Consider the following 17,920-nt stretch of genomic DNA (forward strand, 5'->3'; position numbering starts at 1 on the left):
TGTCCGGAAACAAAATAACTTTGTAGAATTGAAATTTAGGTAATCTCTAGCTCAAATATTGATACCTCGAAATAGACCTTTGATGGGTAACTAGGGTTTTAGGGACCATTAAGGCATTATAAAGCAAAAAACTTTTGTAATCTCTTTTGTTGTTTGTTTTCATGACTTAAGCTTTGAAAATTCTTGTACTATTATCATTATAAATTACTTTTTATTTTCTTTCTAATATGAACAATTAAGACTTTTTACTAGTGTAGCGGAAGTCTCTTGGGTACAACAATGCTTGTGAGAACAAGCCTATAAGGAGATTATCTTATACAGTACCCAGGTCCCTATGTGGGCAACAGTGTAGTGAAATTTACTTTTCCAATTGTCTTTGCTAGGGGTCTAACACAGGTTTACATATATCTAATCCAGTACTGTACTGATTGAGCTAGAGGGAATAGTAGAATATTCAGAGAGGTGTCTAAAATATTGGCTACTGGTACTTACTATGGCAAAAGGCTAAGCCACTTTGCTGTGGCACGACATCCGTCATCTCTCAGCTTTACATGTAAAGACTACAAGTCAAAAAATACTACAAGAGTTTCGGCTAAATAGGGTTTGAAGCATCCCTACACCAAGGGTATTCAATATTTCATATTATACTCCTTTCCTGAGGGAAAATAGATGTAAATCTTTAAAAGATTGCTATTTAAACATAGGTCGCCACAATTGCCTACATATTGCATGAAGCATCCTTGGGTCATTAAGGGGACTATTTTTTAGAAAAAATAGCTTTGAATACATGATTAATATTCAGAGAAATTGCTGTTAAGAATATCTTGATGTAAGATCAGCTGACAAGGTTTTAATTCCACAATAACCATATTTGTTGTCAAGAAAGCTCGATGAACAACATAAGGCACACTAATGGGACATTTTATGCATATTTAATGTACATGTGTCTGTATTGAAGTTCCATATGGGAAAGTGAATTAGGTTGATGTAACAAATGTTGCTTTACTGCAAAGTTCATATACCTACATGTAGGGAATATGCATGCATTACAAATCTTATATTCCAATACCTGAATATCTTTATTCTAAACACCTTGGAATATTCCGAGAATACTAATGAAGTATAAGTGTGTATTAGTTTAGTGTTCAATTATCTCCCTTTGTCTTTGCTGGGTGTATGGTGCTAAAGAACCTACAAGAGCTGCTTGGTCCATGGGGGGCTCGAGGTGAGGGACCTTGCTGTAAGGTCAAATAGCTTGTCAGGCCCTCTCATGCATGCTAGTCGTCCTATTGTGGGCGTCTTGGGAAGATCCAGTCTGCATTGTGTACTGGGGAATACCAGTGCCAAGTTACATGTCCATCATGACTATGGAAGGACATGCTTTATGAATGTCTTGTATTTTCCCACAGTTTTCTGTGTCAATATCATATTGCGAACTCTTTTGTAATCTAAACACAAATGTCATCACAATTGAGCTATCACAGGATAGAGTTGAACCTAATCCTACCCGACCTACTTAGCGACTTGTTCTACAGTATTTATCGTAACAGACAACTGTTTGACATGTAGTGCCTTCCTAGGTGTAATACTTGTCAATTTCTGATAGCTTTCTTCTCGCTCAAGTTTCCTGGCTACTAATGAGCAGCAAAGCTATTTCTAATACTGTACAATGATATAACAGGTGATATCTGTTTGTCATGATGTAACTATGAATGGAAATGTTATGTTCAGTGTCGGAACTAAAACGGCCAAAGTATACGAAGCTGTGTAGATAATTGTCATGGCCAGGTGATAAGCTGATTGACTGTCCCAACAGGTGTCTATCCATTGTACCTGTGTTGTACCTGATGGCGGCTTGGTTGGCACGTATCAGTGGCGGATGTTTTTATACTGTGTTCCTAAGTGTACTCGTGTGTATTGGCGGACAAACATCTCTTGTTCTCCTCAACAATATAGTGACCAGCCTCCTCTGCCAGTTCAATACACTAAGGAGGGGACAACAATGCTCTGTACATTGTCCCGGATAATGCGACACCCTACTTTTGAACCTCTTCTGTCAACTAATTCTGTATGGAAGAGATCAATATGAGGGTTTAACATTGAGTCTACAAAAGAATTAATGATTTCTTTTGAAAGCCCTGATCCCCTGGTGCCTATGGTGTATTTGCCATTAGGAAGGGGAGCTATAGTGTGTCCCTGGATTACAGCATTAAACCTCTATACACTTGACTGCCCATAGCATTTAAAGAAAGACCTGTGATCACATTTTACCTATACTGTCTACACATTGTATTTCAATGGAGTGTTTCCAGTATTACGGGTAAATATATATTTACATTCGTAAAGGTTCTCAGCTGATTGGTTGTGGTGAAACACGGTGCTGTTTTGTGTATACGATAGAGATTCGAATGTAATAGTTATAATTGAAATCAGAAAAGTTTACAGAAAATCGTTCAATACTATCTGGAACTGTAAAATGTGAGCAGGAAAAGACGTACAGCTTTATACAATATCCAGGTGTAGGTGTGTGTACCATTTAGTGAGGTTCCAGTTGTCGTCTGCTATTGTAAGTGATCAAAGTTTACGGCTCTGTCGGAGCCTGATTGAAAATGTTTAATTACACAGCTTTGTGTCGGTATTGATCTGCCCAGATATGTTTTAACAATAACGTGAAATGGTGGACCTGTAGGTACAAAAACTGCACTCACACTGGGGTGTAGTGGTACAGCTAGGAAACTTATACCAACACAGCAGGAGTCGGATACCGGTGTTCAGAGGTGTTGTTGTTCATTATGAATGTAAAAAAAATCATGATTACTACTTCAACTATTTGATGGAGGCAAAGACATCTGTAAACACTAAGACTTTTTTGTTTACTGAAGACATTTGATGGAGAGGGGGACCCCTGTAGAAATTAAGGCTGCTTCATTTGGTGAGGAAATTTGATGGAGTTGAGAGCAGCATGAAGGCCAGACACTCAACTGTGTACAAGGACTTACGGCCCCCACCACAGGATTGTGTCCGTCTACGACTCATCAATGTCTCCAACATTTCAATGCAGAGTACCAACACCCCAAGGTAGGTCATGGTTTCTCTACAGGATACCAATGTCTCTGTAGAGAATACCTTCATCAGGGATACAGTACCTCTGTTGAATAAAAATATACCCTAATACCTTTATATAGGGTGCTGATTGCCCAATCACAATATCGTCTACAAACAGGAAAGCTAGGATAGCTTTATGTTGTATTCTAATCTGCATATACTTGATACACCAAGTTTCTGTACAAGATAATAAAAAAACAACTTAGTATCTCCATACAGGATTAATAGAATCTCTCACCCCCTTGGGGGTGAGATAGGGAATCTCAACCCGAGGGAGAAGATTCTTAAGTTGGCAAACACGAGGCTTTGTCGAGTGTTTCACAACTTAAGAATCTTTCCCCGAGGGTTGAGATTCTTTCTCCGAGGGTTGAGATTCCCCTATCTCGCCCCCAAGTGGGTGAATGATTCTTTTTCTCTTACCCTGTTCACCCATTGGGTATCATATACAAAATGTGATGTTAACGTCACAGGCTAAATTCAGGGTTGACGTGACGTTGATGGATTGTTGAGGTGACATCATTGTATTGTTGAAGTGACGTTGTATCATTGTTATGAATAGGGGAATCCCCCCATCTCAACCCTAGGGTGAGACAAGGAAATCTCCCACTGGTAAAAGTGCAGATACACCTGTCCAGGGTAAGAGAAACCCAAACCCCCTGTAGTGCATGCATTTCAATACAGGATACCAATAACCCTAGTATCTCCATACAATGTACAATGATGCAACCCTGGTAAATTAATCTTCATAAAGTGCCAATATTCCTGATATGTCAATATTTGGTACCGCTATACCATGGCATTGGGACCTTGTAGTGATCTTCATCAGGGCATAATGTGACCCTGTTGGATTTAGGGGCTGCTGGGCCGAGTTGTTTAGATGTCTGACCATCAGCGATCACTAGCTCTCAACTTCTGTGTCGCGGGTTCAGGGCCTTCGTGGGGCTGTTGCCATGTACTGGTCGCAGGTCAGGCATTTTTCTTCATGTGATCCAGTTTTCCTCCACCAACAAAAAAAGACAAGAAACTGGTATGTCCTTAAATGACCATAGCTGTTAATAGGACATACAGCACAAACAATAACCAAACTGATGGATCTATATCAGTACATGTGCCCAAGTGGGACATTGTGACCCTGTCCATCAGGGCATCGTCAACGAGTTGGAACCACATCATGGTGTTGTTGTGATATGGGACGTACATATAAGTGCATTAAATCATTACATTGTGACCCTCTGGCACCTACATCATGGCATTATGACCACTCTATGGGTCCTACTCAATGGTATTGAGATTCTGTTGGACCTAAATCAGGGCATTGCAACCCTTTCTATTCTCTACCTCAAGCAATTGTACGACTTTTGTGACACATACACCTTGGCATTGCAACCATACAGATACCTAATAACCTCAGGGCATAATGAACTTATAGTAACCTTTTATAAGGACTTGTGGCTCAACAGGGATCTAAATGAGGGAGTTGTGACAATGTAGGTGACTTTCGGTACCCTTAGGTAGGTTCCATCGAGTCATAATTCCCAGATGTAGGTCCAACAGGGTTACAATGTCCTGAAGTAGATCTTTACAAGGTCACAATGCTCTAAGGGAGGTTCCACAGGCTACTTTGGCCTAATGTAGGGTTCATATAGAGTTACAATGACCTGATGTTTGTTCCAAAGGTCTTTAAATGACTTCGGCTGTTAATAGGATGTTAAACAAAATAAAACCAAACCACGGACAAGTTGCCCCAATGGAAATCCATCATGGTCACAATTCCCTGATGAATGGTCTTAATGTAGGCCCCTCAGGGTCACATTGTCTTGGTTTAAGTCCTACAGAATCCCATGTTTTGGATCTAGTTCTTGCAGGGTCACAGTTTCTGCTACAGGGTCTTAATCTACTGTCGAAGATCCTTATAAGGGCACAATTCATTGACATAGGTCTTGTGGGGTCACACTGTCCTGGTGTAGGTTCCACAGTTTCGTATTGATTTATGTAGATCCCTTTAGTACCCTAAGGATAGTTTATACAAGGTCATATTGCCTTGAGGTAGGTCCCTAAGGGGCCTCAATACCCTAAGATACATGTAGATCCCTTAGGGGTCAGAATGGCCTGAGGTACATTGAAATATACATTGAAATATACCAAGTATTTGACAGTGGCCCTATTGAAATATACCAAGTATTTGACAGTGCCCTATTGAAATATACCAAGTATTTGACAGTGCTCTATTGAAATATACCAAGTATTTGGCAGTGCCCTATTGAAATATACCAAGTATTTGGCAGTGCCCTATTATCTGAACTAGCCCATCTGGCCTCAATAATGTGTACATGACTTTCCATAGGTAGATGTCTTCTCCAACCCAGGTATGTTTGATGAGATGTCTGTTAAAGCATCATTATAGGAGGATGTGTGTTAAGTTAAATGTCTGTTGAAGCAACATTCTATGTATATGGAAGCAATGTGCCTTGAGGATGTTTTGGTGATATGTCTATTGAAGCAACATGTGATAAACTACAAGATTAAGTTTGGCAGCTCATTTATTTGTGAGCTTAGTAAATATGGCACCATCATGTCGCATAATAAACTGTCACACAGACTACATTGTATTATCAAACACAGATTATTACCTAACACAGAGCCGCTTCTTGTACCGAGGATCAAATGTTATGATACATTTTGTATAAGATTCCAGTTCTATGGAAATCTGTATTTACTAAACAAACAAATATTAATTAGCCTTAAAAGTTTGACAATTGCCTTGAGCTCATTTTACAATCTTGACTGCCAAAGTCAACAGAGTATCACCAATAGGTACCACTGTACCAATGTAGGGTATGTGTCTGGTAAAACATGCTGCTCACACTGACACAATGGTCTGTAGTGGTTGGCACCTGGAGTCGGCATTACATCTTATTACACCTTTATAAACAAGGCTATTCTGTTTCACATGATGTGATATTGTACATTATTGAACAGAATGTTTTTGATGAAGAAAGATGAGATGTTGATTAATAGAGTGGGATGTGGACATGAAAGATGCTACACTCATTATGAGGTGTGACATTGCTGACTATACCTACAAACATCACTTTTTATTTTGTTGTTGATAATTAATATGCGTGGTATTCAGTAACAATGGCTGTAATGTTCTACAACACATTTCTCAGTTCAGGTTGATTAAATACTGTACGTAGTCAACTAAACGGTTCTGGTGACATAGTATAGGTCACATCCATGGGTCACGGATGTGACGGAGGCGTACTGGTCGGAGGTGTTATCTTGTGGTATACATTGTATGTATCGTGCTGGCTAGGACTATTTACGGCCCAGTCAGTATTCGTGATATTTGATATCATTGATTTGTACCCTGTGTTAGGGTCATACTCTAATGTTGGTAAGATAGAATCAAACAATCATTGATTATAATCATGTTTGTTCAAACTTTAGGAATTTAGCCGAGGTTTGAAATGTTGTTTCTTCTGTAACAGTATGTAGAGTAGAATGATTGGAATAAATATTGTTAAGCCATCAAACTGTCAATTTATAGAACAAATCATATATTTCTATACAGGTTAACTGTTCACAAATGCAGATTTAATTGTGTGTAAACCACAGTGTTGAAATGTCTGACTGGGACTTAACTTGTATTATGAATAACTAATTCGTTTTACAGCAATGTGTATTGAGGTAACCCGGAGAGTTTAATACAACACAAACATCAAATAGGATCACGAGATTAAAATTTTAATCTGATTAAGGTCAGAAGGTTCCAATTTTTTTATAGACCATGTTAATGGTAATAAACTAGATTTAAGCCAGTTAAAAAAATTATATAAATCTTAGTGCATTAGATCATCACGCTTCAACACAGATAGGTTACAGATTAACTTACAGACAGGGTGCATTTATGTATACATAACTTGGCTGCAATTGCAGTGTCGTAACTTATTTAAAAGTATCGCACGAGGCCAGAGCTAGTATTGGTTCGATTTCAGTTTATACATCATGTAACATTATACCACAGGTCAGATATACATCAGGAATTTATTGGAAATGTTGTGGGGAAAAAAGACTGAAAGAAGATGTAGTGTGATGTACGTATGACAATGGGCAACTTGGCATTGCATGCATGGTAAGCGACCAACAATGCCATGTTTGTTGTCAGAGTCAGGTATCTGTTTCTCTTTACAAGGACTAGACACTTTAATATCCATGACATCTATTCAGGGCTGGATTTATTATTGATATCTGAGATTTTGAATTGTGATTTATATCGGGAATAGTTGACTTTCATAACAATGATGAATATGATATTTCCTGAATTATTGATGAGCTTGTATACATGTGACCAGACCCCATGGGGACCCTGAATACACGTGTCTAAGGGCTTTGTAGATCAGTCGGGCTGTAGATCAGTCGGGCTCAGCAATTCTTATAGGCAATACCATGGTACTACCCATAGTCAATGGTGTTCTGTTCATTTAACAGACAAATCACTGACAAAAACAGGGGTGAAATACCTGTGGGAATAACACATGTTTTTTTGGATGTGGGGTACAGGTGCTTCCAGATCAGGTGTTCTGGCCGTTATTGTTCCGAGGTCTACAAATCAAGTTAATTTTAGCTGAACAAAAGCCCACCAAACTTCTTGCATGGTCAAGGTCAATTAATCTGATAGTGATCAACGTATATAGATATATATAGATATAATTACTCCACTATTCCAAAACTGTACAGATCAATCAAATCATGGGACCTATATATCTGTAATCTCATCTACGTGGACATAGCTCTAGTTTTCTGCATTTGATCTTGTTGGTTATCCACGAACTTTCAATATTTGTAGGTATATGTATCACACTGTAGCTGGCACCGCCTCGAGGCCACTGAGGCATGGAGATCCATACACACCTGGAATCTACACCAATATTTGCTTGTGTCAAAAATTAATTAGGTCTCCATGAATATGTACGTCTTAATATGACGACGATTCTTTTGGAAAAATAAATTCATCAATAAGTAAGGTTGGTTAGTATGAGAGTGATTATAACCTCATAAAAATCGGCACCATACACTCACTGACCTCAAACAGTTATACGTAATATGCTCTCCAGTCGATGTAAACTGGTATTTAGTATCTTTTAGTAGGTATTTGATAGAGCTGATCTACAGGCAGTTATTGATCTGTCGGTAGTAATCACCACCGTGTAACTAATAATGCCTCCTGGAGTGGAATGACAGATTCATATTTAATGCGATAGCTTGTTTTGTAGGTGAGAAGTGGAAAGTTTATAGAAACCTGTTATCTTTTGTAAAATTGGCTGGGTGTCGATTGATTGTGTGCACAAAACACTGATAACCTTATCTGACATTGGGCTTTATACTGATAAGTTTACAGACACGAAACAACGGCTGATGAAAACATAGTAATGGTCTATTTGAAGCCAGTATAAAAACTTAATGGATGATATGTACTTATCGATATAAGTTTAACGGTGTATCTATGCCTGCGAGGCCTAACAGACTAAAGTGGTATGATTAGCTGGGACCCTATACCATATGAGTGTGTATTGCCTTTCAAGGGGCATAACTGTCAGTCAAAACCGTGCTCAAGATTGCATATTGTAGTGTAAGTGAATCTTTCTTCCTTTTTTTCTTCTCTCTCTCATTTTTGTTTTGTTTGTTTATTATTTGGTTAAATGCATTCATTGTGAATTGCCACTCTAATGGGAAAAATAATTTTGATCTTACAAATGTTTGAATATTTTTGATAACCAATATTTCTAAAATGAAATTGAAATAATTGGGCAGCAAACTTGCTATTGACTGGAATAAGAACTTGCATAAAAGCCTTTTTAGGTCATCTGAGCTTTAGCTCAAGTGACCTATTGCTATCCGTCTTCGTCCGTCATCGTCCGTCGTCCGTTAATATTTTACATTTTCAACTTAAGCTGAAATTCTGGCAAAGGGATTTCATTAATATTTCATGGGAAGGTTACTGACATCTCCCTGACCAAGTGTTGTTATTTTTCGGGTCAATCAGAAATCCAATATGGCCGCCACGTCCGCCATTTTGAAAAATTATTTCAAACTTAAAGTCAGGTTCTGCTTGGCCGATTGAACTAAAAGTTGGTAGGAATGATCGAATCATGGTCCTGACAAAGCGTTGTTATTTTTCTGGTCAATCAGAAATCCAATATGGCTGCCACGGCCGCCATTTTGAAAAACTATTTCAAACTTAAAGTCAAGTTCTGCTGGGCTGATTGAACTGAAACTTTCCATCGACTCATGGTCCTGACAAAGTGTTGTTATTTTTCGGGTCAATCAGAAATCCAATATGGCCGGCCACCATTTTGAAAAACTATTTCAAGTTCTACTTGGCCGATTGAACTGAAACTTTGTAGGAATGATCGACTCATGGTCCTGACAAAGTTTTATTATTTTTCGGGTCGATCAGAAATACAATTTGGCTGCCATGGCCGCTATTTTGAAAATACCTATTTCAAACTTAAAAACAAGTTCTAATAGGCCGATCTAACTGAAAATCGGTCTAGGAATGATCAGCTCATCGTCCTGACAAACTTAAGTTAAGGTTATACTTTACAATTTTTTACTCAAATTGGTACATATTTCAACAACAACAAAAAATACTGTAGGACTCAGGTGACCGTTAAGGCCCATGGGCCTCTTGTTATACATTTTTGTATCCCTTTTTGCTGTTTTACATAGGGTTTTCCGATTTGGTGTACGACAAATTAAAGCCTTTATTGAGAATATTTTCTCATTCGATATTCCACAGAGGTAAACGAAATTTACTTCCATGGACATATATTGTACCATATTTTGATATCCCTCAACTTAGACACACTTGTTTAAGATTACTCTTGTAGGAATAACCTATACAAAAACTACTTGCCTTCCAAGCATAATGTCTTTATGGAACCAACCATACCCGCTATCTTAAATATTTACTTAATGTCCATTCTGGTTTCCTGTGATGTAACACATATTGTGAATATTGTTAATTAGATCACAGTATCTTTAAGGTGAAATTGGGGAATACAGGTTTCAACATTCTACTAAATAAGGCACTCTCCTGTAAATGAAGGTAGTATAATATAATCATTTTAAGTGAGAATTGGAAAAGGTTCGTATGATTGGAAGTTAGTACAAACATGTATGTGGCACAAAATGTTCTATTGCATGTTAAAATTCTCGTATGTAAATCATTGAGCTTGGAAGGCCAGATATTTTCCTTTGATAAAAAATAACTGAGAACCTCTAATGGCTTTTACTGTAAGGTACTAAAAGCTTGTTACTGACATATAAAGTAGATCCTTGGGCAAGCAAGCCCAAACTCTAGAACTGTTGTACCCAGGAAAGGTAATGAATAAAACAGGTGCAGAATACTAACATCAAGTTGCCAAAAGTTACGATTCTAATATTTTTGCCTGTGACGGCCAGTAATGTAGTGTTTTGGCAATGAATGAGCTGTGCTGATGTCCCGAGTAGTCCACACGAGCCATACTACACATAGACAGGGGTCATATTCACGACAGCCAGCAGGTGGACAATACATGTAAGTTAATATCTTCTGAGCAATTACCAAACCATGAATTAAAGCCAGACCCTTGTATCTTAGAGCTCATGCCGGTGAGAAGTACTTTAATAAGGGTGTTTTGTGTGGAGATTGACTGTTTTCTTACTGGACCTGGACATGTATACTGTCAAGCACCTGGCATGGCAATATTGACCTGTTGGCCATTGTTGGGTCACCAATTTTACGTGACAACATATGTACCATGCCATATTTCATTTTGGAGGGGATAGCTGTTTGTGATACATGTGGCGTTTCCAGCTAATCCTTGCCTTGTTGTACCACAATCCTGTACCTGTGTAAAATTTACAAGTTTATTGGGCTGATTATCATGCTGTTGACAAGCTGGACTTTTTGTGACAAGCACATATGGTGATGGATGTAGTTTATAAAGAAAGCAGGATTTTTGTATTAGATTGGTGTAAGGCAGACGTAACAGATTCCAGACCTCACCGGGTGTGGGATGCATGTGTCCAACAGGTTAACCACAAGTTGCCAAGCTCCAAATCAAAGTAATGTATAAATCATTGGTAACTGAGGGAGCCAAGACCAGTGAACCAGTCCTTACTGGCTCCAGGCCACAGTGCCAACACTGATGGAGAGAATGGAAGAAGGCAGATTGTAGTTTTAAGAAACAGAAGATTTCCGGAGTTGATTTCGGAGGAGTGCATGTTTGCCTCTTCCGACAATGGAGGCAAGTGTTCACTGTTGCTGCCAAACACGAGCCATGACTAACACTTCAATATAGATTGTATCAGTACGTGATCTTAGCTCCCCATTTACATAATTAAATACTGCGGTTGTTAATGTGGTTCGTATTTCTAGATAACATTGATATGCCTAAGTAAACTACAGGTTATCAAACAAACCAAGAAATGGATTAAAAGCAATCTGTTGAGGAGGCTAAGCAGGTTGTAGCAAGGCCAGTGATTGTTCAGTTTTTGTCAGACCCCATACAGTGATCCTAAACAGTGAAACTGACTTTTTGACTGCTGCTGTAGATTCCTATCAATACACTCCTAATATGGGGGAAGTGGTGCTGAATCGTGGGCCTTGAATCTGTAATTTCTGACACTTGACCATGACTATATAGCCCGGTGATTGGGAGACCAAGGTATTTGGACTTATTCCATTGTATGTAAAGCCAACATTGATTTGTGTTGAATACTGAAATGAATTTAGCTTACATAGGTAAACAGCAGCAGCAGGACCTTAATTATTCATGGATTAAGTGTTGATTTAAGTGTCTTTATTGAAACATTCTGGTCACACCCATCAGCCCATACATGTTTACTCGCCTTTGTGGCGGATCAACAGCCAATTTGTCACCCGGAGAAGGTCTGAGGAAATATCCGCGAGATGTGTATTCGTAATGTTTCAATGCAGTTGACTTCTCACACAAAGGTTTTTGGAAATCAATATACTGTCTGTTGCAAATTTGGGTTAATGATCTGAGTTAGATTGGGCATGTGTGGCAGTAGGTAATGGAAGAGAGGATGACGGGGGAGTTGGTGCGGCCTTACAAACCCCTCAACACCCACCCCGACAGGCTCACCACGCCTCTGTCCTCGCGCTTCCCTCGCATACAGGTCAGACATGTGAAGGCAATGCTGCCCTATGATAGCCTCAAACTGCGCTTCAGGCGCACACCTATCCGAGATGTGGTGTCCAACGTTCTGGAGTACCGTTTACGTAGGATTGGTTTGTAAGTATGTTATATAACTGTATTTGGACACTTTTAGAATTGTTTACCTTTACAGGTCTCTGTCAACAGGACATACTTCATTTGTTGATTGTTTAGACTCACTGTCATAATAACAAGTTCCATTTATCATATCGCCACACTGGGTCATGGTTGATACATTAATGGCTACTTACTCAAGTATATGGACTATCTTTATAATGTTGTAATTTTGAGTAATAAGTCTCCTTGAAAATTTGTAACTTTGAAATATTCCCATTAAAATCTCTTATGGGTTTTTGATTACCATATCATTACTGTGCAATAAAATGTATATCGACCTTAAGTTTTGTGGAGAGCTACGGTATTGATTTTATAAGGCTCACGATAGGATCAGAGTTATAGCTCAAAAGTACAAATATGTACATTTTTAATTTGAGACAGGGAGTTGAAGTTGGGTAAACTATTCAATTTGACATGACTTCTGGCCCAGTAAACAACCTTTGCTAGCCAAAAGCCAAACTACCTGTGTGAACAGACCACCTGTCATACTCTTTATTTGGACCATTAACTTTTCATTGAGTTTGTAAATGATCTTGAAGGCTGGAAATTTAAGAAGCATGAAGATTGAAGGACAATGATGATACAACATGCTGCTTAGCTGTTCTTTGTTGAGTTGTCAGAACGGTCTGGTAAAGGTTAAACTTTGGGTATTGGGATTGGTTTCGGTAGTGTTCATAGATTTTTTAACTTCTGTAAATTATATTGTCTGCAGGGGCTGGGCTGGAATATTTGGAAAAATGTTATGTAAACAACCAAAGGTGAGGATCAGGCAGTACATATTAGAGTGAAGCCATTATATACATAGTGTATCAGAGAACTGAAGTGTACGCCCTACTGTGATCAGATTCATCTGCCATTTAAATGTATCAGTTGGTAATGGTTACGGACAAAGTGCATTGAAATATTTATACAGACCAGTGCAAATGTGCTATTCAATGCAGTGTGCAAGTTGGGACAACTATACTAGCTGTTGATGTCTGTAGACAAACAGCGCCCCTAACAAGGTGATGACTGCTCGACACAGACTCCCTAACAAGGTGATGACTGCTCGACACAGCACCCCTAACAAGGTGATGACTGTTCGACACAGCACCCCTAACAAGGTGATGACTGCTCCACACAGCCCCCCTAACAAGGTGATGACTGCTCCACACAGCCCCCCTAACAAGGTGATGACCGCTCGACACAGCACCACTGACAAGGTGATGACTGCTCGACACAGCCCCCCTAACAAGGTGATGACTGCTCGACACAGCACCCTTGATAAGGTGATGACCTCTAGATACAGCCCCCCTAACAAGGTGATGACTGCTCAACACAGCCCCCCTAACAAGGTGATTACTGCTCGACACAGCACCCTTGATAAGGTGATGACCTCTAGATACAGCACCCCTAACAAGGTGATGACTACCCTTGATAAGGTGATGACCTCTAGATACAGCACCACTGACAAGGTGATGACTGCTCGACACAGCACCCTTGATAAGGTGATGACCTCTAGAAACAGCACCACTGACAAGGTGATGACCTCTACCACTGGTGATTAGAAAAGGAGTAAAATACTCAGAATTGAGCAAAATAAAATGTTTAGGGGTAAAATAAAACGTCTAGGAGTAAAATAACCTGGAAAGGAGTAAAATTTTACCCCATACGTTTTATTTTACCGCTGTCCGGGTTATTTTACCCCCTTGACAAGTTAAAGTACTCCTAGATTATTATTTTACCCCCATGACGAGTTAAAGTACTCCTATTTAAGTTATTTTACCCCCCTGACGAGTTAAAGTACTCCTAGATTATTATTTTACCCCCCTGATAAGTTAAAGTACTCCTATCCGGTTTATTTTACCCCCCTAACGAATTAAAGTACTCCTAGATTATTATTTTACCCCCCTGACAAGTTAAAGTACTCCTATCCGGTTTATTTTACCCCCCTGACGAGTTATAGTACTCCCCGATTATTATTTTACCCGTAGACGTTTTATTTTACTCATTGGACTTTTAAAGTACTCGTGGCTTTTTATTTTACTCGTGGCTTTTTATTTTACCCCCTTTATTTACCTGTGCTCCACGGCAACAGGATCTGCGCTGGCGGTTAGCTAGGCCTTTGATCTAACCGGGTAGTAGCCTGTCGACCACTTCGAGCTGCCGCGGGCGGTGTCAAGCATCACCAGGTAGCTCTGTTCATGTGTGAACACTTGTCAGTCGACAGCTCGCCTCATAATTAACAACGTGTCTGTGCTTTGTTCACCTATGTTTATTTGGTGTAATCAGAATAAAACTATGGAACTGTGCCGTGTTTGTAATTTACTTCAACTTGAAACTGGTGTTTTGGAATACGTGTTTGATACATACTCGATTTATGTCAAATTAAACTTTGAAAATGTGCCGTGTTTGTTACATACTCGAACAGCGCCGTTGAAATACATGTTTAAAACTATGGAATTGAGCCGTGTTTGTAATTTACTTCGACCTGGTGTTTTGAAATACGTGTCTGTAACATAATCGAACTGTGCCGTTAAAATACATGTGTATACACTCCATTAATATGTCAAATAAAACTATGGAATTGTGCCGTGTTTGTAATATACTTCGGCCGTGTCTGTTGAAATATGTTTGCTTATTACTCGATTTGTAATAAAAATATATTTAAATACATTTATCGTGTTTGTACTTTATTCGGCCTGATGATCTAAAATACGTGTTTATTAAACACTCGATTAATATGTCAAATTAAAACTATAAAACTGTGCCGTGTTTGTAATTTACTTCGACCTGGTGTTTTGAGATACGTGTTTGTTACATACTCGAACTGTGCCGTTGAAATAATACACTCAACAAATATGTCAAATAAAACTATGGAATTGTGCCGTGTTTGTAATTGATATCGGCCTGGTGTTTTGAAATACATGTTTGATGTTTTATACACTTACTATGTCAAAATAAAACTATAGAAACTGACGTGTTTGTAATTTACTCCGGCCTGGTGTTTTGAAATACGTGTTTATAACACACTCGAACTGTGCCGTTGAAATAATACACTCCATTAATATGTTAAATTAAAACTATAAAACTGTGCCGTGTTTATAATTTATTTCGACCTGGTGTTTTGAGATACGTGTTTGTTACATACTCGAACTGTGCCGTGTTTGTAAATTACTTCGACCTTGTGTTTTAAAATTTACGTGTTTGTAACATACTCGAACTGTGCCGTGTTTGTAATTAACTCCGACCTGGTGTTTTGAAATACGTGTTTATAACACACTCGAAATGTGCCGTTGAAATAATACACTCAATTAATATGTCAAATAAAACAATGGAATTGTGCCGTGTTTGTAATTGATATCGGCCTGGTGTTTTGAAATACATGTTATATACATTCCCGATTAATATGTCAAATTAAACTATAGAAACTGCCGTGTTTGCAATTTACTCCGACTTGGTGTTTTGAAATTCGTGTTTTAAACACTTGATTAATGTGTCAAAATAATACTGTGCCGCGTTTGTAATTTACTTCGACCTGGTGTTTTGAAATACGTGTTTATAACACACTCGAACTGTGTCATTGAAATAATACACTCCATTAATATGTCAAATTAAAACTATAAAACTGTGCCGTGTTTGTTATTTTTATCGACCTGGTGTTTTGAAATACATGTTTGTTATGTGTAACCACTCTGACACGCCCCCTTTACATATTTATATATTATTTGCAAAACAGTGTAAGTTATGACAGCAACCAATATATGTTGTATGGGTTAAGTCATCAATAGACAAAAAAAGAAGACATCAATCCTTAGAAAGAGAAGTTATACCTCCAAGACTGAATAACGGATATCGTATTCCGTGCCTGCATTAACTACATTCAATGTACACTATAACTTTTAGCTAAGGTATAGTAATATACAGTTGACACACCTAAATATCTTACCTGTGAATTAAAAGGTATGTTAATTACCTGTAGTTCTTACCACTTTATATTATAGCCAAAGGGCATTTACGATACCTACCTGTGAGTTAACAGGTGAACTAATTACCTCGGAGGTGTTACCTGTGAATGTCGTGGCCAAAGGGCATTTATAACCGATCCTCCAAGTAACACAGGTAGTATGGTGTACCGTCGCGTTTCTTTTTGTTTCCAGTTATGGAAGAAAACATGTTTTTGAAAGTATTAAAGTAAATCTAATAAGGTAAAAATGTATGTGTATCATCACAGATTTATATTCGATCTAAGTCCGTGGTATCATATAGTCCAGGGCTCGCGCTGGCGATCGACACTGGCGAAAGTAAAACGTGATTGGCGATTTGAAACTGCTCTTGGCGAAAATGTCGATGTGGGGCTTTTGTTTAAATTACTGTCGACAATAGAAAAAACCGTTGGCGATAACTGTTTCTAGAGCAACTGTTACAGGTAAATTTAGCCCCCGGACACCGCTTGTGTACTACGTTTACGATGTCACGGCTGAATGCATTTCCGAGGGTTGCTCTGTGGAGAACAATAAGGTAAGCTAGGGTCGGGAAAGGGTTGTTTTAATTGGATTTCATTTATTGCAGGAAATCGCGTGAAGTGATGCGAGGCAATAACGAGGCACGGTCATTTGTGTGTGATTTCATTGGGACGCAAGCGGGATATTTTCAATGACTTTCTTTTTAATTTTGTTAAGCAGCAACACATATATAATTGCCAGGGCACATGAAATGACATATACAACTTGAATTATGCAATTCTTGCAATCTGATAGAGATGACAATTTGCCGAAAATTATATTTAAGTTCCACAGGGCTTCCCCCTACCGAGGGATGGTAGTTTTATTGCGAAATACATATTTAGTATAAATGCTGAGGTCAAATAAAAGCTCGAACGGGGCTCTCGAGGGGGGATTTCTGCGCATCGAATTCGCGCCGGTAATAGTTCGCTCTGACCGGTAAACCAATTTTGACTGTTTAACCCCTACAGCCGAAATTGGTCAAAAAGCCAGAAACAGTAAAAAAATGACTAATTAAAATTTATATAGACTATTTGGTTATAATCTGCTTTATCAAAACCAGAGACGTATATACTACATAATGGCTTTATAAATCTCTGATCTAACCTAATGCTAGTTTGAATTAAAAAATATTCAAAACCCTGTTTGACTCTATAGTATTTGAAATATGTCTTCTTTTCTGCTTATATTGATCGTTTATCCCCAAATATTAGCCAAAATACCGAAATGTCCCTTTCAGGGTACAGTCACGCCGGTTTAGGGCCTACGTTACCCTGATGGTATTTCGCGTTTTATTTATAGAACCTCGGAATTAGATTAGAAACCGTGATAGAACCACGCACCAAAATATCAACTAAATGGTATGTACCCTGGCAATTATATACCTGTTGCTGCTAAATAAAATTAAAAAGAAAGTCATGAAAAATATCCCGCTTGCGTCCAAATATAAGCACACACAAATGACCGTGCCTCGTTATTGCCTCGCAT

At 38.6% G+C, this 17,920-nt stretch overlaps 1 protein-coding gene across 9 annotated transcripts in view; it reads left to right on the forward strand.

Annotated features, from left to right (window-relative positions):
• The window catches only part of LOC110442007, a 128,509-nt gene that overhangs the window by 84,203 nt on the left and 26,386 nt on the right, over positions 1 to 17,920 (forward strand). Inside the window, exon 1 of one of the 9 annotated variants that reach the window (XM_021485397.1) lies at positions 2,220 to 3,078. The exons of the other annotated variants lie outside the window; for them this stretch is intronic. Within the exon in view, the coding sequence (XP_021341072.1) occupies positions 2,963 to 3,078 (116 nt within the window). The 5' untranslated portion in view covers positions 2,220 to 2,962. Of the gene's footprint in view, positions 1 to 2,219; positions 3,079 to 17,920 lie in introns of those variants that run through there. 9 annotated transcript variants of the gene reach the window in all.

This window comes from Mizuhopecten yessoensis, unplaced genomic scaffold (genome assembly GCF_002113885.1).
Source record: "Mizuhopecten yessoensis strain PY_sf001 unplaced genomic scaffold, ASM211388v2 scaffold716189, whole genome shotgun sequence".
Classification (NCBI taxonomy): domain Eukaryota; kingdom Metazoa; phylum Mollusca; class Bivalvia; order Pectinida; family Pectinidae; genus Mizuhopecten; species Mizuhopecten yessoensis.